The sequence below is a fragment of the Passer domesticus genome, chromosome 27, assembly GCF_036417665.1.
Source record: "Passer domesticus isolate bPasDom1 chromosome 27, bPasDom1.hap1, whole genome shotgun sequence".
NCBI lineage: Eukaryota > Metazoa > Chordata > Aves > Passeriformes > Passeridae > Passer > Passer domesticus.
The window spans coordinates 4,128,117-4,151,775 of NC_087500.1; the positions used below are offsets into that span (position 1 = coordinate 4,128,117).

Genomic DNA, 23,659 nt, shown 5'->3' on the forward strand with positions numbered 1-23,659 from the left:
CGGCGGGACCCCGAGCCGCAGCCCAGCCCGGCGGCCCCCGGCCCGGAAAGCTGGGGGCTGGGCTGGGGACCCACTCCGGTTCCCCTGCATCCCGCCCCGCCCGGTGCCACCGCCGCGGGTCGGGTTTCCCCGAGTAAGCGATGCCGGTGCGGGGCGGGGGGGGCACCGTGACCCCGCCGGAGTGGGAGTAGGGGGGTCCTGCTCTCTCCGAACAGCTGAGGAGGGGATGAGGGGATTCCTGGGGGGTTGCAGGGGCAGCACCGGGGGGCACCGGGAGGCCGGACGGAACCGGGCGGGCTCCCAACGGAGTTCGGCGGGGACGCGGTGGGGGGAGGCCATGGAGTGTCCCGGGACGCCCCGGCCCCAGCTGCCCCCGGCTCGGGGGTCGCGGCAGCTCCTCACTGCCTCTCTCCGGTGTCTTCCCGCTCTGAGGAGCCGGGGCAGCGCTTCTGGGAAGCGGGGAAGGCTTCGGGCGCGGGGCCGAGGGTGCTCGGCGCTGCGCGGCCCCCCCGGCGGGGCGGGTCGGGGGCGGGGAGCCCCGGGGAGGCCCGGGCGGAGGATCCCGCCCACCGGCCCCGCCGCCGCCGCCGGCTCCGGGGCCGCCGCGCTGCGCGGGGCGCGGCCGCTCCGGCCCGGGGCGCGGGGCCGCTCCGCCGCCGGGGGCTGCGCAGGCAGGTGAGTCCGCAACGGGACCTCCGGTGCGGCGGGAGGCGGGGAGGGGAGGGCCGGCAGCGCCGCGCAGAGCGGAGCTTCCCCCGGGGAAGCACCGGGGCTTCCCTCGCCTGCGACGCCCCCGGTGCCAAGCGGGGCCGGGGGGATCCCCGGGCATCCCCGGGCTCGCGGAGGATCCTGGCGCCCGTATTGCCCCCGGCTCCTCAACAGCATTTGCTGGCGCTGGCGGCCACCCCCGGGGTCGAGCTGGGGATCCCCGCGCCCTGCGGCGGGTGGGAGCCCCGCGGTGGGGCAGGCGCTGGCTGGCTGTCGCCGCTGCCGTTTCTGGTCCGCATCCCGCCCGCAGGGGTGTCCCGGTTCCGTGGACGAAGCAGCCCCCTCCCGGGACACCGGGTCCCGGCTCATTCCGGTGGTTTCCCGGGCGGCGGGAAGAGGGTACCCAGGGGCTGTGTTTGTCCCGGGTTATCTCTGGAAGACCTGGGGGGCTGGTGCAGTGTGGGCTCCGCGGTCCCGGTGCCCCTGGTGTGCCCGGAGCTCTGGCTCCCTCTGAGGACCCTCCTGGATCCCGGCGCTCCGGCAGTGCAGGCTGAGCTCTGCACAGGTGTGACCTTGGGGTGTGTCGGCGTGGCAGGGCTGTGTGACAGTGCCCAGCACTCGGGTGCTCTCCTGCCTGTGCCTGGGGACCACCCTTGGGTGGCCACCTCTGCAGCACACCGAGGAGCCCCGGGCAGCACCCCGAGGCAGATTTGCAGTGTTGGGGTGCTCCGGGGAGCAGAGGAACCGGAGGCAGCTTTGCTGGTGGCAGAGCTCGGGGCTCCCGCAGCAGCACTGAGTTCTGCCCGACTGGCTGACACAGGTGCCTGTAGCGCCAGTAGCTCCGATTTTGGGATGGTGGGAGAGCACCTGGATCCAGCCCCCAGAGCTGCTCTGCCACGGCCGGCACGGGGACAGGCTGGGACCCCTGGACGCGGTGGCACCCAGGGCTGGGAGAGCCGGGCAGAGCTCGGAGCGCTCAGACACGGCCCTTATCTGCTGCCACCACCCTGGGAACTCGTTGCACGCTCAGCTCCAGTGAATTTCCTTTTTCTGTTTTTGTTTCTTTCCTGCTGACGCTTTTCCCCTCCGGAATCAAGGGCTGGATGGGGCCCATGGTTACGGGGTGGTGTGAGCAGCCCGACCCCACGGTGGGGTGGCAGCGGGCAGAGCACGGTAGCGCCCAGCACCCACCTGTGCCCATCCCCTCGGGAGGAGAAAACCCTGGCGTGTGCCCCTGGCGCTCCCGGAGAGCGGAGCCGGGAGCAGGAACCTGCTGAGCCGCTGCCTGCACATGTTTTCCGTGGCATTCCCCGGGGGCCGCCTGCAGCGGCCGCTCGCCCGGAGCCGGGGCTCGCTCTGGTGCGTTCCCCGGGCGCCGCAGGATGCATCGGCCTCCTGCGAGCAGCGAGCAGCGTGACCTTGGCAGGGCGGGAGCTCACCCCGCCTCTGGCTCAGCCCGAGCGCCTCCGGTTGTTACAACCCAGCTGCCGGCGCAGGAGACGTGCCCAGCCCCTGGGGCCTGATCCTGCCACGCAGGAGCCTAGGGCGAGGTGATGGCTGGGCATGGGGGAAAGTGTGAGCCTGTCCTGGTCCCCATCCTTGTCCCTGCTTCGTGGCTGGGGTCAGATGTGGTGCTCACAGCCAGCACAGTGACAGTTCTGCCCCCATCTCCCCGAGCCTGACGCTGTCCCCTTGTTGTCCCTGTCTCAGATGTGCCAAGTCCAGCTGAAGCCACTGTGGGTGTGAGGAAGGCAGTGCAGCACCATGACTGCAGCACAGGGGGTTCTCCTCCGCCCCATCACCATGGGACTGCTCCTGCAGAGCTTCTTCCTCCTCCTCCTCCTCCTCCTGGGCTCCTGCCTCCCTCCAGCCGCTGCCTTCCCCAAGGGCTGTTACCCCTCAGAAGAGGAGGGGCTGAAGACCTTTCGCTGCAGCAACGCTCAGCTGACCGAGGTCCCCAGGGACATCCCCAATGACACCAACAAACTCTACCTGGACTTCAACCAAATCCCCTTCCTGCCTCGCGATGCCTTCCGGGACCTGCCGCTCCTGCTGGAGCTGGATCTGTCCCACAATGCCATCGCCAGAATTGAAACCGGGGCTTTCCAGGGCCTGGCAGAGCACCTACACTCTCTGGATTTGTCTTCCAACAGGCTGGTGTCGGTCAGCAAAGACGCCTTTAGCAACCTGAAGGCCAAGGTGAACCTGTCCAACAACCCGTGGCTGTGTGACTGCCGGCTGCAGGAGCTGATCCGTGCCGTGGAGCTGGCGGCCGACTCCTCGGGGGGCATCGTGTGCGACTCCTCCACGCAGGAGGAGCACGTGGGCAAAGCCTTCCTGCAGCTCACTGCCGACACAGACTTCTGCAACGTGTACAAGAAGACCACGGACATCGCCATGCTGGTCACCATGTTCGGCTGGTTCGCCATGGTGATTTCCTACCTGGTTTATTACGTCAGGCAGAACCAGGAGGACGCCCGGAGGCACCTGGAGTATCTCAAGTCGCTGCCCAGCAAACAGCGGCGGTCGGAGGAGTCGTCCACCATCAGCACTGTGGTGTGAGCACAGCACCCTGCAGGACGTGGGGATGTGTGGAGCTGGGGACCGGCCGCTCCAGGGGATGTCACCAGCCACTGGCATCGCACAGATACTCATGGATTTGTTCTGTTCTCCTCCTGGAAGCAGCAGCCACGGCTGATGAGTCCCTGGCTCTGGTGGCTGAGGTCAGGGATGGATGTCAGACATGAGCACGGAGGAGCCTCAGCTCCTCCCAAGTTTTGCAGGACTGGGGCAACACGGAGCATCCCCCTGGCATGTGGCCATTGCTCTGACTGACTCGGACATTTGGACTTCATCTGAAACTTTTTATATTTCCTTTGCAGAGATCCCTTGGGGCATTAATGGAATCGGTGTTTTCTCTCTCCCCGGCTCCCCCTCGGCTGCCCAGGGGATGGTACGGCAGCCCAGGGCAGCCTGGGCCTGGATCCCTGCCGGGAGGGCAGCGGGGAGGAGCAGTACGGGTGCAAGGCCAGTGCCCGCCAGGTCACTGGCCCTGGAGGGACCAAGAGGTGGGGCAGGGGGTGGGGACACACCGCTTGGTGCCGCCCCATCTTCCGTTTCATCTCCCTGCCCCTTTCCCGGCACTCAGGGCAAGGGGTGTGGGAGTCCCCACTCAGACATGGGGTCGCTGATGGGCAAACCCAGGGCCTTTCCCCTCGGAGAGAACCAAACGGGGAATGAACTCCCTGGGGCAGAGCCCTTTGGGGCTGCCAAGGGATGCGGGTGCTGAGGGAGGGGCAGCTGGGGGTCCTGGCGGTGGGTCCAGCCCTGCTGGGATGTTGGGGCAGTGGGTTTCCCCTCGGTGCTCTCGGTGTTGGCAGCACCCTTGGCCATCTGCCCGTGTCACTGCTGGAGGGGAGCTCCCACCTCACAAGCTGCTGACCGGTCACTGTGATGGGAAGCAGGATGGAGGGAGCTGCCATGGCTCCTCTGTCCTCTCCCCACTCCTGCACTGCTGTCAGGAGCCTGAATCTCCCCTAAAATATCCCAAAGTCCCGTCTTGATGCTTCCAGTATTGGGCTGCAGGTTCCTGGTGGCAGTGGTGGAGGCGATGCTGGGCACAGGGCTGGCACAGGCAGGGGTCAGTGCCCACTTTTGGGCATGCAGGGTCCAAGTGGCAACTCAGAGCAAAACCAGAGCAGCCCCAGGCTCTTCCACCTGCCTGTCTGGCCTCTGGGACATCTGGTTTTGCTGGTTTTGGCCTTTTTTTTAAACCAACCAATGCTAAATTGCCTTAACTCACCAAGAGCACCAACCAAAGCTGCTGGAACCTCCTGTGTGCCGAGCCAGAGCTGCCTTGCTGCCAGGCCCAGCCTCAGCCCCTGGTGTGGCAGCTCCAGCTGCTGCCCCTGCCCTCGTGCCCCGGTGCTGGTGGGAGCCGTGGGACTGAGCTGGCCAGGAGCAGGGCCCACCCTTCCCCAAGTGCCTGATTCCAGCACAGAGCAGGAGCTCTGCAACGCACAAACACCTCAGCCCCAGCTCCCAGCCGGGCGTCCCCGCAGCCCCACGGCAGCTCCTTCCCCCTCTACAACCTGCTGAGGAGAAAAGGGGCTGGGGGGGACCCCACTGAACCCCCCAAGCTGCTCCCCCCAGGCCCGCAGCGTGGGGGGTGCCGGGACCACCCGACCCATCTGCGTTTGGGTTAAGGGACATTTTAGTTCTTACTTTATACGACAATAAAGTTGGCTTTTACTTTGGAGCCGGCGGCCGGCGTGTGCTGGTGTGTGTGTCTGTGGGTCACCGGGCCCTGGTGACGTTGTGGCTGCAAAGGAAGGACAGAGGTGTCCGCGACAGTCGATGCTTTGTGGGCAGGCGCTTGCAGAAACAGGACACCCGTCCCTCCGGTAACCCTGCCCCGGCCTTCAATAATGAACACCGGCGGCTCGGCTCGGGTCGCTGGCACGGCGCCGCTCCCCGCGACACCCAGGACACCGCGGAGAGGTTCCCGGGGCTCTGCTCCGCTGCCTGCCCTCCCTCCCCACCCGAGCAGCCCCCGGCATGGCGGGGTACACGGGCAGGATCCTGACGGCCGGGAGGGACGAGCCCTTCCAGCACCACGGTCCCACCGGGGTCTCTTCCGTCACAGCCCCGGTGTCCCGGCGCCTCTCCCCGGCGATCCGTGCTGGAGTCTTGTGCCACGGAAAGCGAAAGCCGGGCCCTAACGCAGAGTGACAGCTCCCGCTCGTGGGACATTAACCTTGTTTGTCACTCGGCTGTCTCCAGACGCAGACCCCGGGCTCTGGAGCAGATGGCTGCTGTCCCCGCTCCGGTCACTCCCTGGGGATCCTCCTGCGCGGCTCCCGGAGCAGCTGGGGAGGGCTGGGGGACACGCAGGACACGTGCCCCCAGCTGCCACCCTGTCCGTGGCTCCCTCGAGTCCTGCGGTGTCCCCTCTCCCGGGGCTGGATGAGCTGAGTGCCCCGGGGTCAGCTCTGGATCCTGTCTGACTTGGATGGAAACCATCAGGCTCATTGCAGCCCACACTGATGAGCACGGGGGAAAGGAAGTGAATTCCAGGGATTTGTCTGGATGTGGAACAGCCACTGGCCTGTGTGGGTGTACAGGGGGATAAAATACACAAGAAGTCGAACAAAAATCTGCAGGAAGATTTGGGAAGGTAAATTGGTGTGGCATGGAATTGTGCTGGATTTGGGCTGTCAGTACTGTCAGATATTTAATCAGGTGTGACAAGAAATGGGGAAGAACAGAAAAATGACTTCATGATGATATTTCGTGGGGGTGCTGTGGCCAACCTGGGGCCTGGGAGCAGGGGGACACAGCCTGCCAGATGTCTTAAATCTCCAGGAGGGATTGTCCTCATCCCACTCTCTCCAGTTGTGAGGTGCTGTGGAGCCAGATCCTGCTGAGGGTGGGAGCTGGCACTCGGCACGGTGGGCACGAGGGGCTCAGGGTTCAAGGCAGCACTTCTCCTTCAGCAAGGAATTGGAACCATCCCTTTTAAAGCCCCTCTCTGGGTAATTCATTTCCTGATGTAGATTTATCCACGGGGATCAGCAGCAGGAGAATTAACAGCGTGACCTCCTTCTGTGCGTTCCAGCACCCCGTAAATCTCCGTTATTAACTTCCAAGGAGCTCTGCCTGCCTGCTCATTACCCGGCCTCTCTCCTCTCCGGGGTGGAGGAAAACGTGTCACTGGGGCAGGATCTATGACCTGCATCTCCTGGCAGGGATGACTCTGTGCCTGCCTGGCCCTGGGATCCCTTGGGATCACAGGGATGGAGGGGTGTTCCTAGGAAAGCCCCAGGATATGCCAGGGGACGTGGCAGGATGCTCCTGGTGGCAAGGGGGGCTTTTGGGAGAAGGTTTTGGGAAGAAGTTTTTAGAGAAACCCTTTTTTCCCCTGCCCACAAGTGGAATGTGTTGCCAGACTGCATCCTGAACTTTGAACTGATTAGATTTCCAAGAGGGAAGGAAGGATGTCTAATTGTTTAATTTCCACAATTAGAAAAATATTTATCAATAATTAGGAGTGATGGCAGCAATTACACTGGGATTAAAGCCAGGCTACACTTCATCACCCGCCTTTCACTCAGGGACCTTATTTATTTCTTTCACCCCCAAAAAAATCCATGTACAGCTGCATTGCTGCCAATAATGAATCATCCTTGTTCACTGCCTGCACAGGACTCATTAATCTGATGATACCAGTGGTTTTAGGAAGGCTGCTGGGCACATCGTGTGGTCACTGGGCTTGGGCAGGAGAAAATTTAATTTCAGTGGGTAGGAAAATGAAGCAGAGCTAAAAATCACAATAGCACTTCCTGTGCCTGTGGTTGAGAGCTCAGCCAGCCACGCACTCCCCTCCAGACTCCCTGGTGATTTTCCCTCTCATCACTTGTCCAAGGCAGGCATGGCTGAGTCCAGGGATCATTTTCCAACAGCTGTTCTTTTAGGATGAAGTTATACCAATTAATAACATTTCGTGACCCTCAAAGTTTTCACTCTCAGAGGGAAATGTTGTATTTCCAGGTATTTTTCCCCTTTTAAAAGACCCAGGCCCATCAGCATCTGTGGAAGTACCAGGGACCTGTATTTGTGGCACTTTCAGTGTCACCTGGGCACTCTTGGAACACCCTCCACTCTTGGAACACCCTCCACTCTTGGTCAAGCTTTGCTTTCAAGCACCTTTCCACCAAAACAGCTCCTGGTTGTGTCCTTGGAGGAATTCCTGGGGATGGATCAGCCAGGGCTGCACCACACCCATGCCAGCTGTGAGGGGTACCTGGGAGGTGCCAGTCCCAGGGCACTGCTCCTCCTCTCCCCACAGCCCCTCTCCTCATCACCTCTGAGCAGGGGCCATGAATTTTGTGTCCTGGGCAGGTCTGTGGCTCCTTCAACTCCTCTTGGCTGAAATTTAGAGCAACATCTTGATTGTGGGTTAATGAAGCTGCTGCAGGGAGTTACAAGACAACTTTCCCACTGGAGCCAAAGTGTCACTGTCACCTGATGGATGAGTCCCATCACTGCTTGCAGCCCTGCAGTGGATGTTTGAACACGTGTTCCTTAAGTGTTTCTCAAGTGGGTTGTTCCAGGCAGCTCTGATGGGAAAACAATGGGCTGCAGCTTCCAGCTGGCAGATTATTCCTGTTATTTTTGCCATTTGTGGATGTTTCAAAGCTCTCGTGTGCTGTCAGTACGTGCTGAGATCCAGGAGGTCTGTGTGGAGAAGAGGACAGGAAGTTTGAAGTTCTACATTTATTATTTGTGAGGACTCCTCGGTGTTCTCAAGGTGTTGTGATGGTCCTTGGCACAGAGTGAGGTCGGAGCTGTGGGAGCAGGGCAGGTTAAAGTGGGGTTCAAGGGGCTGAGCCTCACAGGGGTGGTGGAGTTTCTCCACCTCACCAACAGCATCAGGCACAGCACAGCTTTCCATGATCCCTCCTGTAAAGCCAGAGCCAAGCAGAAGAGGAGGATTTGAGGAGGGTTGGAAGCAGTGAGGAAAGACCTTGCAGAGCTGTTGCAGCTGTGGGAGGTAGAGAGGGATGGGAACAGTTGAGGTGAGAGCTGATCACAGGGATTTGTATATCCCAAGGTGTGACAGGGAAGAGAGAGGTGTGAGGGATGGTGTCAGCCACGAAAGGCTCAGCTGCCATCCCAGAGCACCCAGCTCCAGCTGGATGGAGAGGACTTTCACACAGGAAAGGTCAGAGAGAAGCCACTTCCTGTCAGGTTTTTATGAGACTCCACTGAATCACTGACACAAACTCCTTTGCAATGTGATACATAAATATTTGAGCTATTTTTCTGCTTTTAGAATCATAGAATTCCAAGATGGTTTGGGTTGGAAGGGATATTAAAACTCATCAGCTGCACCCCCTGTCAGGGCAGGGACACCTTCCACTATCCCAGGTTGCTCCAACTCTGCCCAGCTTGGCCTTGGACAAATCCAGGGGCAGCCACTGCTCCTCTGGGCCTCACCACCCCCACAGAGAAGAATTTCCTCTGTGTATCCAACTTAAATTTTCCCACTCAGTTTGAAGCCCACTGAAGAAGTGAAGGTGCTGTAAGAGCTTTTAGGAGGGAGTACATTTGTGACTCTCCACAGCACTTAGTAGGTACTTCCAGCTTTTTTCCCCCTCATAATTGATGCATGTGGCATTTCCTCCTGCTGAAATAGGCCAGGAGAAGCAGGCAGCACCGCTGAGCCCGGCTGCTTCATCTGTCTCAGCCTGAGCTGTGCACAGTGTCCAGTTGGCAGCGAGGCTAATCAGCCCAAGGGCAGTGGAAATGCTCATTACAGCACACTTTATTCCTTAGTATTTAATAAGTAATGACTCTGAAGAGCTTGGAGCGGGGTCTGTGCCCGTGCTGTCTCCTGCTGTGTTCCTGTCACTATGGATAAGTTAAACTGGGTTGAATCGGGTCGATTTTTGGATGAATACCCACCAAGGAATTTCGAGACGTTGTAAGAAGTTGGGGTGGTTGAGTGGGAGGTGCTTCTTTTGCTTGACTTAGTTTTGCTTTGTGAAAGAAAAGAGGGAAGCTGGGCACTGCTTTCCACGGCTCAGTGTGTGCAAAGAAACTGAGTTCTCTGATGTCCCTCAATAAAGTGAGTCTGGAAGGTAGGAACTCCCACAGGGAACAGCTTAGGAAGAAGCTCTGAAAGCCCACGTGCCAGGAGCTGAGGCTCAGCTGGGGCTGGGGAACAGTTGGAGTCACACATGAAGTTCCTGATAGTGGTCAAACAACCTTTACTCACTCTGTGAGCAGGGTGATGGATTGTTGCAGATCCAGCAGCTAACCTTCCAAAGAGGGTTGGGGTGAGGTCTCTCTGGGAAGAAAACATTCCCATGAGCTCAGTGCTTTGGCAGTTTGTATCATCCGGTGACTGGTCAGGAATTCACAGCTGGTGTCATCTGTTCCTGCAGCACCTGGGGCCAGCCGGGCCCTGCTCGAGGCTTTGGTGCAGCTGAAGGGGAAGATGCAGCAGGAGGAGCTGGAAGAGGCTCTGCAGACTCTCTGCTTCCCTCTGGAATATTCCCTCTTTATTCAAGGAGAGAACCATAACCTGAATTAATCCTCCTGAATGCTGAGCTTTGTAATCTGTTACTTCCCCTTTCTTTTGTCTCAGAGACCTGATTTTCCTTTCTCCTCATGTCCAGGCTGGAACATTTCAGAAACAGTGAAAGAAATGTGGAGGGGAAAAAAAAAAGAAGGGGGGAACATAATGCTTTTAAATCTCAAAGATCAAATACTTCTGTTAATAACTGCTAGAAATTCCTCACAGAGATTTTGGCATATGCCAGTCTGGCACATAACTCCACCACAGCCACCTGCCATCCTGCCTGGGATTGTTTGCAGCTCCTTTGTGTTCTCTGAGCAGCACAAAGCTGTGGCGTGTCTGGTGTCACCACCAAGTAACAGACTCTGCACTAAGCCACGTGACAAACTTCCTTTTTTTTTCCATTTAATTAGTTTTCCTTGCATGAACACTGTGTTTTAAGCAGGCTTTTTCCAGTCTAAGGGTTCCCTGAACACTGGAAAACCTAGGGGTGTATGAATGAGGATGTTTTGTTCCAAAGGGAACGGAGGATTCCAGGATTGGCAGCTAAAATGAAAAGAACACTACAACACCAAGAATTCTTTCACAGCTGCTCTTTGGCTTTCCAGTCTCTGCCAGTTTAATGGCAGGATTTTGCTCCATACCTCCTGGCATGAGGCCTGGCACAGGTCCGACATATCACCTCATGGTTGGGACTGTAAGTTCCAGGACCACAGACCACTGTGAAGAGAACAGAGTTGGGGTTCCAGCCATTTTCCCCCCATCTTGGGGGGGCCATCAGACATCCCCATGAGCCTTCCCAGTGCCCTGTGGGAGCTCCTGCCCTTCCAGAGCTCCCTGAGCCTCTGGCTAAATCCCCCCCAACTCTACAACCTGCAGCAGGTGCTGCAAAAGAACTTGAAAAATCAGCAGAGAATTTTCTAGCAGGACTTCCATGAAGGGAATTGTTTCTTTTGGGCTCTGGATCCTGAGGATTGTCACTTCCCAGTGACACCTGGAAGGAAAGAAACCCACTGGACTGCTTCTACTTTGCTTGGAAATGCAACCAAACCTGTGAATGCACTGACATGCTCCACTGGCTCATTTCCTATCATTACTTTAAAACTATAATGTGAATATCCTCCCAAAGGATGAACAGAAATATCCCTGCTTTTGACCCCAATATTTCCCTAATCCCTCCCCAGAGCTCCGTGCCCAGCTCTAATCAGCTATATTTAAATCAATGAGCTATATTTAAAAGGATGTCTTTGATATTTACCACAGCAGCTGGCACAGTTCTGGTGGGTGTAGTGGTTTTTCCCAAAACCTGGCTGACAGCTGTCGATGGGAGTCATGGAGAAGCTGTTGTCCACGTACTGTATTGTAGGAACAGCCTGAAATTCATACTTCAAAACATGCTTCAGCTGATGGAAAAACTTCCCTATTCGCTCTGCTGCCTGAAATTCAGAAGTATTGGGAGAATAAAAGCATAGTTGGTTGATTTTTTGTTGATTTAAAAATATCAGGAAATATTTTCTAGTCCTGATTTTCACACACTGACTTGTCACCTTAATTGGGAGTGTTCCTTGGATTTAAGGGGGCTGGATTCAGACCTAGGATGTGAGCTGATCCCAGGATTTAATATTTAGAAGGCAGAGAGAATAGATTTTAGAAATTGGCTACAGTAGACTTACTTTAAATTGCATTCCATTGACTAAATCATAAATCAAAAATTTCATTTAGAGGTCTGGAAGCTCAATATAAATAATAATGTTTATCCTTCTTTATTATTAGATGCAAATACAAAGCAAGTAATGAGCCTGATGTTTTAACTGTTTTTTTTTAAGCTATTTGTATCAATTTGACTACTAAATCCATTTTTCTTCCTGAATGGAATTATTTTAAATCCATGAATCGTCACTTACAATATTAATCCCACAAAATCTGGGTAAAAATGGATTACTACCAGTCATATCTGCAGGAGCTAAGGCAGAGGTGGGTGCTAAAGAGGCAGAGAAGACACGAGGTGACTGACACAGAACCTGTCGGACTCTCCTGTTTGTCTCATCTTCACAGTCATAAGAAATCTCCTGGCAAACTTCTTCCCATCCTGGTGCAAATGGATTTACTGTGGATGGAGGAAAAAGATCCATGAAAAAGGGAAAAAAGATAGATTAGGTCCTTGTGGTTCCTATCCAGTTCCTTGCTTTGTTTAGTAGGAGTCAGAGGTCAGCCAATATAAAATACACTAAACTGAGAGGATGGAATGAATGTCTCACATGGCAGCCTCAGGGCCCAAAAAGGGCTGAAGTTTTATGTAAAATTTAAGATCTTTGGGTCATGAAAGTTTCTTGACTTTGCTTAAGGGAAAATATCCACAAAACTCTTCCATAACCTGTTGGATGGTCCCTCTTAGTGTGTGGTGAGAACAGATACAGGAGTGAATGTGGTCAGAGAATGAACAACTTCCTTCCCTCAGTGATAAACCATCTCTAACTCAAGGCAGCAGCAGGGCTGATTTAACTTTTTTGTGAGGTGAAACCACCTCAGTATTGCCATGAGGGAGCTGTGAGGCTCTTGCTTTAGCTCTCTGCAGTTTCCTAGAATCAAGCAAAAAATTCAAAAATTTCCATTTGGTCCAGTGGAAGGTGTTGTTGCCTGTGGCAGGGGGGAACTGAATCACCTTCAAGGTCTCTTCCTACTCAAATCATTCTATAATTCTAAAACCAGAGTGGTCCCAGACCTATTAAAAATCAAATACTGGAAAACTTAAATATGACAGTGACATTAGGGCATATTATGGGTTGTCTCCTTCCAACAGTCCTCTCTAACCTTGGCAATAACAGCTCTCGCTAGGACTGTAAAAAGTTGAACGCTAAATTTAACATAAAAACTGCGTTTTAGCTCCATCTGTGGGCAACGAAAAATAATACAGGGACTCAAAAAAAAAAAAAAAAAAAAAAAAGAAAATCAAACCCAGAACAATTTTCGGAGGTGCTCGTGACTCTGCTGGTTTTCAAACATTGTTTGTAGCACTCACAAGTTGCTCATAACAATAAACGATCCCTCCCGAACAAGCACTGAAATTGATTACCTAGAAAATTAACAAACAGCTCATACTGGAGGCCGTTCTTTGGTGTCCTGACGGAGTGGCACTTGTAGGATGACTCTGTGATGTGGCAGGTCAGGTGGGAGATGCTGCTGTTGAGGATTTTTTTTAGAACCTCGATGAACAAGCCGTTGTTTGTCAGCCTGCAGCCCGTGGTGCTAAAGCGAACAGACACCTGATAGGCATGGTCAGCTTCCCTGTAGGCTGGGAGGAAATGCTGGGGTGTGAATCTGGGGTGTAACCACAGATTGAATCTTAGATTATCAGTTCTTTGAAATATGGGCTTTTATTCAAAAGTAAATAAATAAATAAAGCACTGTCATGAATTGTGTCACAACACGTTCGTCCTTGACAGAGCTGACTCAAGGGTAAGAGATATTTTAGTTGGAAGTACACAGGAATTTGTGTACTTACTGGAAACTCTGTTCCCAATAATAAAACCAAAAAAAAGGAGGTAAATAGTAAAATGGCACAGAACCAGCATGTCTGCAAAGCTGTGTGTCTGAAACAGATTGGTGCCAATTCTGTGCAATTATGGTCTAGGAGTAATTTTATTATTCTTTTAAAAGTTAGTGTTTCTCAAGGATTTTGTGGGTTGTTATGTTGTGGGTGGGAAGTGATGTTGGTGAAGAGTGGTTACAAGAGGTGGAAGGGGCTGGAGTGCAGATCTCAGATAACTCTGGAATCCTTGCAGTTAATTCTGTACCTCAGGGTAGACATTATTTTATTGCCATATATCCTTGTGAACACAAATATTAAACTTTGAAAAGGTGCATGTGTGTCTATAAGTGAAAAAGTTTATTTTCTATTCCAGGATAAAATTTTAATTATTTTGGTGGTTTTTTAATCAAACCTTGCAATAAACACAGAGCTCACAAACCCACCAATCTGCAAAGGCCATGTGCTCACTCCTAACTTAACAATCTTACCATAAACCATGAATTTATAGGCCTCAACCATTTCTATTTCTTCCTGTGTTGTGGTTTCGATGACTTTGTGGGAGAGAGTACAAGTGTAGGCACCAGACATTGACACCATGAAACCCATCAGCATCAGCTTCCCTGTCTCTGTCAGATTCACATAGTTTTGCCCTAAAATAGAAATATTGGATTACCAGAATTGTCCACTTTCTGATGCATTTAGAACATTTGAAGAAGAAATCTTGCTCCTGTGCATAATGATGCTGGTTCACGTTAGCCTGACTTGATCTAAAATTTATGAATTTTAGGATTTACTACAAATTTCCTTTTTAGCAAAAGTATCTGTAATTTAGAGGGAGAAGGGAAATGGAGTTTAATGTCAGAACTTGTGGAAATATCTGGCAAAGGGCTAAGAAACCACTGGGGGTGTGAATAGAAACAAGTAAAATATGTGATATTTTTAGTCTGAACTAACCTTGTAAATCTCTTCCATCTGGACCCGTCCACAAATAGTTGGGATCTATTATTCTTTCTTGAGAAAGAGCCAAATCCATACAGACCAGGAATGGGCTGTTTGTGAACACCTTAACATACACATTCACTGCAATACAGAATCAGGTAAATTATGTAAAATGCTGACATTGAATGAAATCACAAAAAAAACCCCTCATTGAAAATTGTGTTTAAAGTGTGTTTTTCAGTTTTAGACTTGCAAAGTGTAATATTAAAGATTAATCTCCATTTGTTTTTAATTAATATCCTGGAACTGTCCACAGTGTGGCTGGTGCTGACTGTTAGAGGGAGACACTTGTGTCCCACACACAAACTGTGGCTCAGGCATAAAAAAAGCACCAGATTTTTCAGTGAAACCCTCATTTAGATGTTAAATTTTCATCAGTGCTTCTAACAACACTATGGGACAAATATATAAATATAGATTCCCATCCCCCTTTCTCTTGTTCCTATACATACAAGGTTCCCTGTGCTGAATAATGATCCCTGGGCTTAAAACTACAAATTCTAGTAAAAATGAAATCTAGGTAGGAAAAATTGACAAGTTTACCTTTATGCCTGGTGTCACCATAAACTTCATTCTTTCCAATTAAATCAATAGATTGCTCTTCCTTCTGTTCTGCTCTCACTGCAGGGAGAAGTAATTGGAATATTAGAGATCAATCTAAATGTGTGATCGTTAATTCTTTATTTCACCCTGGCTTTTGTCTCATTTTGTTTCTTTTGTCTTGCTTTTTCTTTTTCCCTATGTTTTTTTTCTTAGCAACAAGCAGGAGCCCTTGCTTTTGACCTGTCCCTTTTTACTTGTTTTAGTGTCCATGTGGCAAACCTGCCTGGATGCACCTGGTTCTAGACCAGATAAACCTTCCTCTTTACAAAAAGCCACTAAAATAGTTATAAAATCTGACTAAAAAGTGAAGGGTCTGTAGTATGACCCTGAGCAGACACAGGGCAGGGATCTCTCAGCCTTTTTCCTTTCTGGAAAACAGAATTCTCTGATATTGAGCAGGAAGGTTTTAGTGATGAAAATCCCCAGGAGAGGTGGAAATTATTGGAAATAGGGTTTTTTTTCAGGCCACGGGCACACTGGGGTGGTCCTGCCTGATTGTTGTGTCCCAGGGTTGAGCCTGGGGGACAGTGGGGTGTCACTGGAACTTTTGATAACCCCTCTTAAGGGGCTTTAGCTCCTTGTCTCCTCTTAAGGGGCTTCATCTCCCACTTTGAGGTAGGGTTTTTGGGGATATTTGTCCCCTCACAGTGGAGATGTACCCACCAATGGGGTGTTAATGGAGCCCACATGTCCCCTCTTGAAGAGCTTCATCTCCCGCTCTGAGGGAAGGATATTTGGGGATATTTGTCTCTAATGCAGCAGTATCAATGGAGCCCACCTGTTCCCTCTTGAAGGGTTCATCATCCACTCCGAAGGAAGGTTTTTTGGGGACATTTGTCCCTCATGGTGGAGATGCACCCACCCATGGGGTATCAATTAAAACCCACATGTCCCCTCTTGAGGGGCTTCATCTCCCATCCTGAAGGAATGATTTTTGGGGGCATTTGTCCCTCACAATGGAGATGTCCCACCAATGGGGTGTTGCTGGAGATCACTCTGTCCCCGCTTGAGGAGCTTCATCTCTCACTCTGAGGGAAGGATTTTTGGGGACATTTGTCTCCAGTGGAGCAGTATCAATGGAGCCCACCTGTCCCCTCTTGAAGGGCTTCATCTCCCACTCTGAGGTAGAGTTTTTGGAGACATTTGTCCCTCACGGTGGAGATGCACCCACCAATGAGGTGTCAATGGAGCCCACCTGTCCCCTCTTGAAGATCTTCATCATCCACTCTGAGAGAAGGTTTTTTAGGGACATTTGTCCCTCACAGTGGAGCAGCACCCACCAAAAGGGTGTTGTTGGAGATCACTCTGTCCCCGCTTGTGGGGCTTCATCTCCCACTCTGAGGTAGGGTTTTTGGGGACATTTGTCCCCCACAGTGGAGCAGCACCCACCAATGGGGTGTCAATAGAGCCCACATGTCCCCTCTTGAAGAGCTTCATCTCCCACTCTGAGGGAAGGATTTTTGGGGACATTTGTCTCCAGTGGAGCAGTATCAATGGAGCCCACCTGTCCCCTCTTGAAGGGCTTCATCTCCCACTCTGAGGGAAGGATATTTGGGGATATTTGTCTCTAATGCAGCAGTATCAATGGAGCCCACCTGTCCCCTCTTGAAGGGTTCATCATCCACTCTGAGGTAGAGTTTTTGGAGACATTTGTCCCTCACGGTGGAGATGCACCCACCAATGAGGTGTCAATGGAGCCCACCTGTCCGCTCTTGAAGATCTTCATCATCCACTCTGAGGGAAGGTTTTTTAGGGACATTTGTCCCTCACAGTGGAGCAGCACCCACCAAAAGGGTGTTGTTGGAGATCACTCTGTCCCTGCTTGAAGGGGCTTCATCTCCCACTCTGAGGTAGGGTTTTTGGGGACATTTGTCCCCTCACAGTGGAGATGTACCCACCAACGACGTGTCGCTGGAGCTCACTCTGTCCAGGACCTCAATCTGCCCCTCTGAGGGAATGTTCTATGGGGATCCCCCCCCAGCTCAACAAGCGCTCCCATCCCCTCTACCACCCTCCGAGCCCACCGGCCTCGCACCAACACAGCCCCGCAGCTTCTCCCCCCCACCCCTAGCCCCGCTTACCCCATCCCACGGCCACCACCACGGCCGCCACGCTCAGCAGAGCGCCCGGGGGGCAGCGGGGCCGCCCGCCGCCCCCCGCCATGCTCCCGCCGCCCCTCACAACGGCCGCCGCGGGCGCGAGGGGGCGCTAACGGCCCCCCTCCCCCGCCTCCATGCCCGCGCGCGCTTCCCGCCCTTTTTCCTCCCCTCAGGGCTGAGGGCGGGAAGGGCGGGGTGTCCCCGCCGGGGTCCCTCGCTCCTTCTCCGCTCCCTCGCCCACACCCCGCGCTTTTTGTACCGTTTTAAAAACATTCTGCTTCCTCGCCAGCACTTCACTGAGGTTTTTAAAGTATTTAGTTTAGTGGGGAGGTGTTTTTTTGTTGTTGTTGTTTTCTCGCTTTCAGGCCCCTGAGGCGCTTGGCAGTGAAGGACGGCCCTGGCCACCCCCTCCGCGCCTGTTGTCACCCTTCAGCCCCACATCGCTCCTCCACAGTGCGCAGTGAGCTGTGTTTTTGACTCTAAAGTGTTTTTTTTCCGGCTGTGGGACAAGGAGAGGGAAGTACAGGGGCACAAGGGGGGAAAAGGCTCCATCATGGCTTTGCCTGTCAGCGTTCAACCTACCCTGGGCGATGGAAGGTGTCCCTGCCCATGGAGGGGGAGAGGGGGGGACTGGATGGGCTTTAAGGTTCCTTTCAAACCAAACCATTCTGTGGTTCTGTGTTTCTGTCACTTGCTGTGAGAAAGACTGAAAGTAAGAGCTGGGCACATCCTGTGGTTTTTCCTCCTGAGGGGCTGTGAGTACTGGGTGTTCTCCAGCTGCAGGTTTCTGTAGAAAGTCATTACAGGATGCATATTTTTCCACTTAAAAACAAAAAAGAAACCCCACCATCCCTTTCAACGCCTAAAAGGGCTCCAAGAGAGCTGGAAAGAGATTTTGGACAAGGGTCTGAAGTGATAGGACAAGAGAAATGGCTTCAACTAAAAAAGGGAGGTTCAAATTGGATATCGGGAAGAAAATCTGCTCTGTGAGGGTGGTGAGGCCCTGGAATGGATTTACCAGGGAGGTTGTCCCTGGAAGTGTCCAAGGCCAGGTTGGACGGGGCTTGGAGCAACCTGGGATAGTGGGAGGTATCCCTGCCATGGCAGGGGTGGGGCTGGATGGTTTTTAAAATCCCTTCCGACCCAAACTCCTCTAGGATTCCACAATTCTGCCACTTGTTGTGACAGAAAGCAAGCACCAGGGGAATAGTGGTGGCTCAAAAATGAAGCCAAATGCCACAGTATCACTGCAAGTGGCTTTCAAGTCAGTTACATGTTTTGGAAAACTTCCTATGTCTTTGAAACTTTTAAACATGTAACTGTTTTGTTTCTAGAGCAGGGATACAAAAGCACTCCAGAATCTGCTGACAGGGCACGGAGGATCCTTGCATTTGACTGCCCTGCACACTCCAAGACACTCAAGACCAGAACGGTGGCCAAGCCTCTGGAAATTAGCAAAATAGTATTTATTCTACCTACCTAGATCATATTTATCACTCCAGACCATGCTAGTGTCCAAAAATGATGTCACAGTATTTGCATAACAAATATGGAACAACCAACATAGGAATAAGAGTTATTTTTACCGAGCTGTGAAAGTTTTAATGCTTCTATGTAAAAACAGCACTTAAGTTATGAGTTTCCTTTAATAAAGAAAAGAAAAAAATTGGTAAAAAATACAAAAATAAAAGTGTGAAAAAGGAGGTATCAAGTTATTGACGGAAAATAGTTCTACTCAAGCTTTCTTCTTCCTTAGGCAAACATATTAACCCAAGTGGTCAGTCAAAGTGTAAGAACTGTGTCAGGGTTTTCATTTTTAATGTCCTTGAGCTGCTGAGCAGCTCCGAACCGGGACCACCTCAGACAATCCCACGTTCCCATGTGCTGAATATTTTCAGTTTTACTCAAAGTGAACATTTCATGCTGACACTGTGCAGGCAAAATGATTCAGTTTGTAACGTGTCTGCTATAAACGAGTCATATTTCAGCTCGAGCAGCCACAGCTCCTAAGGATGTTTATAGCTCCTTTCAGGTCCTGCACAGCCCATCAGTCCCCAGGTTGCTAATTATTATGAAATAGTATCTCTACTATAAAGCTTTGGCTGCAGTTTTGGTTCTTTATAAACTCGTAGTCAGAGTCTTTAGCCAAATGACTCATTTATTTTCAACTATAATATTTCTAACTTACAGACTGGTAAATTTTCATTATAGATTTGTAAGGTTTTTTAATTATTTTTTGGGGGGGGGAGGGGAGAAGAAGAATGGGTTATTTTTAAGAACAGGAAGTGTTGCAGGGAGGATTTAATAGGACACAATGTGAATTCAGGTATTCATATTTGTGTTTAAAGCCTGGATTACTGGGGTTTGGTTGGGGTTATCTTTTGTTTTGTTTTGTTTTGTTTTTGTGGGTTTTTTTTTGGTTAATAGAGTATCAGTACAAAACTATAGAAGAGGACAAAAATCTGCAGTTGTAAACTTGATCATGGAGTGAGTAGACATTAAAAAGCTGAATATTTTATCCTAGGAAATATGTAGAGAGATTTCCAGGAGTGCAGAGTCAGGTAAAGGACCTGTTGCAGGGCTCTGGAGAGCCTGCAGAACACAATTTCTGTCTCTGATCTTTCAGGTGAGTGATCCAAAGGTGGGATCACACAAAGGAGGGTCACAATTAGCACAGGGGTGTCTTTATAGCCTGGGAAAACCAGGCTTGTTTGATTTGTGCCCTTAAAATAAAAACAGAGTGAAGATACAATTGTTTCTCTGAGGGCAAACATGAGGGAAAGTAGGGATTGAAATCAAACAAATCTGGCAGTAAGAGAAAATGGCCGTGAATAATCCTGGGATGGAAACCAGAGGTTTCTGATTGCTGCACAGCAATTCCAGGACTTCCTTAACATTTGTAGAATCAGGAAACCTGCCTAATTATTACATTATTCTGGAAAGGGGTTTTTGTCTGGAATAGCCAAGAATTGCTTATCCCACTTTTTTTTTTTTTTTTTTAACATTTTATTTCTAGAATCTTTTTCCAAGCAATGGAAAAGCACCAGTGTAAGAAGCAGCCGTTGGCACCACACAGGAAGTGAGTAGGAGAATCATGTTTCCATGTTGTTATCCTGCTCCTGATCTATGATAATTTACTCTTGCTGCCTTTGGGTTTAGATCCAAGTGATGAGCTCAGATCCCGATTTCACTTCTCACTTCATTAACTGGTTTTGGGCCTGGAGTGACCTCTAAATGTCACCTGCTGCTGCCCTCTGCCCCAGCAGGGATATTCTGCACCTGGTCAGGTCTCTCAAAGCCCTGTTCAGGCCCAGTGTGGAACGATCCCCTTTTTGGAATGTGTACTAGAGGACTTTGAAATTAATATTTGTTTTATTTTATGGAAGAACTTTGATTTTCTGCTAAATAGCAACACTGTTTCCTTAAGAAAACCATCTCAACCTAAGTTCTCTTTACTATTATCTCAGCCATTTAACTTTAACACACAGTCCGGGGTGTGCCCATTCTGGGCACGAAAGTGGCTGGGGGCTCCCAAAACAGGAGTGCCCTCATCCCCGCTGCCTCCCGAGGGGCAGGAGTGCCCTGCGAGCGGCACCAGCAGCGCCTCCCAGGCAGGCGGGTCCGGACCCGGCACCGGGACCGGGTCTGCTCCTCTCCGCCACCCGGCGCCGCTCTCCGCCCGCCGAGCGCCGAGCCGGATGTCACGGTGACGGGCGGGAGGCGAGGCCGGTGCGCTCCGCTGGCAGCCCCGAGCCCGGGCGGGCAGGTGGAGCTGGGACCCGCGAACGGAGCATGGAAGGTGAGAAACGACCCCGCTCTTCCCCCGGAGCCTCTGTCCCGCCGGGGCTGGCAGCGGCTCCATCGCTCCCGGGGCTTTCAGCCGCTTCTTCAGCGCTTGCTGCAAACAGGCTGTGGAAAAGAAATCGAATCGCGTGTAGCAATTAAGCGGGAAACGAACGGGGCTTTTTGCCCCCTCTCTGTTTAATTTCAGAGATATCACAAAGCGCGTGATAAAGCCAGGGTTTAGAGTGTGCTTTATCTGCTGTTCGTATTCTGGGGTTTAACGAATTCAAGGATGTCTTCTTTCTTCTCACCTGTAAAACATGCCCATAATATTCAGAGCCAGCAAAAACCAATTTGGGAGTTAATATTGGGCTCTGGGATAATTACCTGTCTTAGAAAAGCAGTATTTCTGGTGTTTTTAACAATCCTGGCAAAGAAGCCTTGCAAAGCATCACTTGGTTTCTTGTTTCAAAGGTGGAGATTCTTACTTCAGTTCAGTGCTTTAAGGGTTCCAGTTTAGATTCTGTCCTGTCTCAATGGCTTGGGGCTTTTGGTTAGCTGCAGATGCCTATTTAAAAATGCATTTTCCTTTGCTGAAGGCTTTTATATTATTTTCCTGTAAATAATCATTCATTGAATCTGACTGAACTGAGAATGTTGCTGTTGGAGAGAAGTAACTAATGATTTGAAAGAACAGGTTTGGGGGCACTTTGCCACTTAAAAATGCAGTTTCGTTTTCTTGATCGAGTTGGGATGGCTGTCTTTTTGGGAGGGAAAGTTTGTGAGGCGTGTTGGAATAGTCTGCAGTTGGAAAATAACAGAGTTTCACTATAACTGAGGTTATCCAAGGAGTCCTTTCTTTGGTGTTCTTGTTTCTTGTGCGCTCAAAGTGAACATGGAAATGACTCTTCAGGTTTTGGGTCTGTACTTGAGGATGATGAGGATCCATTCATGCGCCCGAGGGTGCTGGATTGGGGATGAAGTTACTGCAACAGTGTTGTAATGTGTTATCCTTGGATACAGTAACTTTCAGGAGCGTTTCCGTGGGTCTTGGACAAATCTCTGTGCCCTGAGGACAGAGGGATAACGCGGCTGACTCGGATTTTCCACACCCAGTGTGTGGAGCTTTGGTAGGGTCGCAGAGGAGCAGACAGGCCCTGGCAAGAGTGGGTGTTTGAAGCAAAATTTGTCCTTAACTTGATTGTATTTCTCTGTGAGTGGTTTGGTTTTGTGACTACTGAAAGAACTGTCCAGCTGGAGCTGTCAGCTCCAGGCTCTGGGCTGGGATCAACAGGTTGGATCAGGAGTTGGACTTGGATGATCCTAGTGGTCTCTTCCAACTCAGGTATTCTATGATTCAGGATATCCTGTATTGAATCACTGAATTCTTCTGCTGGGTTTAGAAGGTTGTATGCACCAACATGAGAAAAATATCCTCAATTATACATTGCTGATCAGTGTATAATATTAGTGATGATCAGGATTTCTTCCCAAAATGACGTGTGCACTTAAAATGCCCGTGATGATTCACACACTGCATGGTGCTTAAGAGAAGCAAAGCATCAGAGACCTCATAAAGAGATTACTTGGCCCAGGTGCCTTCTTCAGAAAGCCATGGAGGCTGTGGATGATGAAGAAGTGTATTCAGTGGAGACATCAGCTAGAATTTCTCTCCTTAATGGCCCAATGTGGGTTGAAGGTGAAAAACTCGTTGGGGTGGAAGAGGTTGAGTGGTGTACACAGGAAGGCACCGACTTCAGACAAGGAAAATGTCTGTTTCTGCTCCACGTACTGTGATGGAAGGACTAAGAGCAGATGGGACTTTCAAAGGTGTCTCCTTCCCTGTGCTGTTGAGCTGAAAAGTGCAGCCAGCAGGAAAAATGCAGCATTCTGGTTTCATTTTGGGACAAACAGGTGAAATTATAATAATTCAAAATATACCTCCCATTCTGTATTGAGGACAGAAAGGAAACGGGTCATCAGTGATTTGAAAAATATCCATTTCAGGGGGGTTAAATTTCTGGTTGGCTGTTCTGGTCAAATACCAGGACAAAGTATGAATAGCGTTGCATACTAAAATACCACAGCGCTTTTTTAGCAAGATATTTGAATATTTTGGCTCCCTTTGCCTATTGGTGTAGAACACAGGATGGCCAAGGATTGGTTTCGAAAGCACATGAATTTTACTTCTGCTTTGTAAATGCACATTGTGCCTCAGCTGCAGCACACAGAGACGGGCGTCCTCTTCCCATGCACCCCAGCCACTGGAGCTCTTTGAAGCTTGGGAAGACAAACGTGTTCTGTAAGTGATTTCCTGCCTTGTGTTTTTCTGAACATTTGGTAGAAAAATAACATTACTGGTATAGAATCAGGGGTGGAATCTACCCACGTGTTCTCCTGTCACCATGAAGGACTCGGCTTGGGATGGTAGGAAAGACACCTGAGGTTAAATATGAAGAGACCTCTAAGGCTCTAAGAAGCTGATGCTGTAAAGAAACCAGATGCTGGTGAGGGGAGGTTGGAGGCTTGAAAGTGAGACAAAGACCAGGATGTTTCTCAAGCAAAAAAGAGAAACATTCTATGGTGTGTCATTGTTCTTATCTCTTCTGAAGGGTTCTCCTGCCCAGCAGCCATCATGGGCGTGAAACTGTTGTGTTTAACAAAATATGAATAAATTCACAGCCCCCCCTCAGCAGGGAGGAGATGAGGGTTTGAGGAGGTTGAGCAGGTCCTGCTCAGCTCTCGTGGGGTTCAGGCAATGTCCTTCTCCAGCAAGTTGTCCTGCAGCTGCCAGGGAAACCTGAGGAATCTGATGGTTTCTAAAAATATAGTTATCCAGGATATTTGTAGAATTAC

The 23,659-nt window shown here is 51.1% G+C and overlaps 3 protein-coding genes across 14 annotated transcripts in view; 2 read left to right on the forward strand and 1 right to left on the reverse strand.

Moving 5' to 3' along the window:
* Nucleotides 1-581: 581 nt before the first annotated feature.
* On the forward strand, nt 582-4,966 carry LRRC3C (leucine rich repeat containing 3C). Its single transcript, XM_064400094.1, has 2 exons — nt 582-675; nt 2,419-4,966. Exon 2 carries the CDS (start codon nt 2,473-2,475, stop codon nt 3,268-3,270), a length of 798 nt encoding a protein of 265 aa, XP_064256164.1. The 5' UTR covers nt 582-675; nt 2,419-2,472; the 3' UTR covers nt 3,271-4,966.
* A 1,845-nt stretch (nt 4,967-6,811) lies between these two features.
* Nucleotides 6,812-17,096, reverse strand: ZPBP2 (zona pellucida binding protein 2). Of its 3 annotated transcripts, none has more exons than XM_064400026.1 (9): nt 17,003-17,096; nt 14,862-14,939; nt 14,274-14,399; nt 13,808-13,969; nt 12,864-13,082; nt 11,812-11,897; nt 11,049-11,226; nt 10,435-10,510; nt 6,812-9,771 (listed from the first exon to the last, which is right to left on the reverse strand). In XM_064400026.1, the coding sequence occupies exons 1-9, from the start codon at nt 17,082-17,084 to the stop codon at nt 9,621-9,623; spliced, it is 1,158 nt and encodes a 385-aa protein (XP_064256096.1). In that variant the 5' UTR covers nt 17,085-17,096; the 3' UTR covers nt 6,812-9,620. The 3 variants fall into 3 exon arrangements, with proteins under 3 accessions (XP_064256096.1, XP_064256098.1, XP_064256097.1); XM_064400027.1 differs by having other exon boundaries at nt 9,756-9,891; XM_064400028.1 differs by lacking the exon at nt 13,808-13,969.
* Nucleotides 17,097-17,188: 92 nt separating this feature from the next.
* The window catches only part of IKZF3 (IKAROS family zinc finger 3), a 39,240-nt gene continuing 32,769 nt past the window's right edge, over nt 17,189-23,659 (forward strand). For 4 of the 10 annotated variants that reach the window (XM_064400015.1, XM_064400020.1, XM_064400023.1 and 1 more), the window contains exons 1-4: nt 17,190-17,480; nt 18,355-18,482; nt 19,545-19,646; nt 20,037-20,099. In XM_064400015.1, coding sequence (XP_064256085.1) covers nt 20,053-20,099 — 47 coding nt within the window. In that variant the 5' untranslated portion in view covers nt 17,190-17,480; nt 18,355-18,482; nt 19,545-19,646; nt 20,037-20,052. Of the gene's footprint in view, nt 17,481-18,354; nt 18,483-19,544; nt 19,647-20,036; nt 20,100-20,727; nt 20,820-23,001; nt 23,106-23,659 lie in introns of those variants that run through there. The other 6 variants (XM_064400017.1, XM_064400016.1, XM_064400018.1 and 3 more) reach the window with 6 other exon arrangements.

Excerpts from the sequence above, each read along its gene's own strand:
- LRRC3C (XM_064400094.1), top strand. The coding sequence starts at position 2,473 with ATGACTGCAGCACAGGGGGTTCTCCTCCGCCCCATCACCATGGGACTG.
- ZPBP2 (XM_064400026.1), bottom strand. The coding sequence starts at position 17,084 with ATGGCGGGGGGCGGCGGGCGGCCCCGCTGCCCCCCGGGCGCTCTGCTG. Across the intron at positions 13,970-14,273 it reads AGATGGAAGAGATTTACAAG|GGCAAAACTATGTGAATCTG; the intron begins GTTAGTTCAGAC and ends TTTCTATTTTAG. Across the intron at positions 13,083-13,807 it reads CTATAAATTCATGGTTTATG|CCTACAGGGAAGCTGACCAT; the intron begins GTAAGATTGTTA and ends ATTTCCTCCCAG.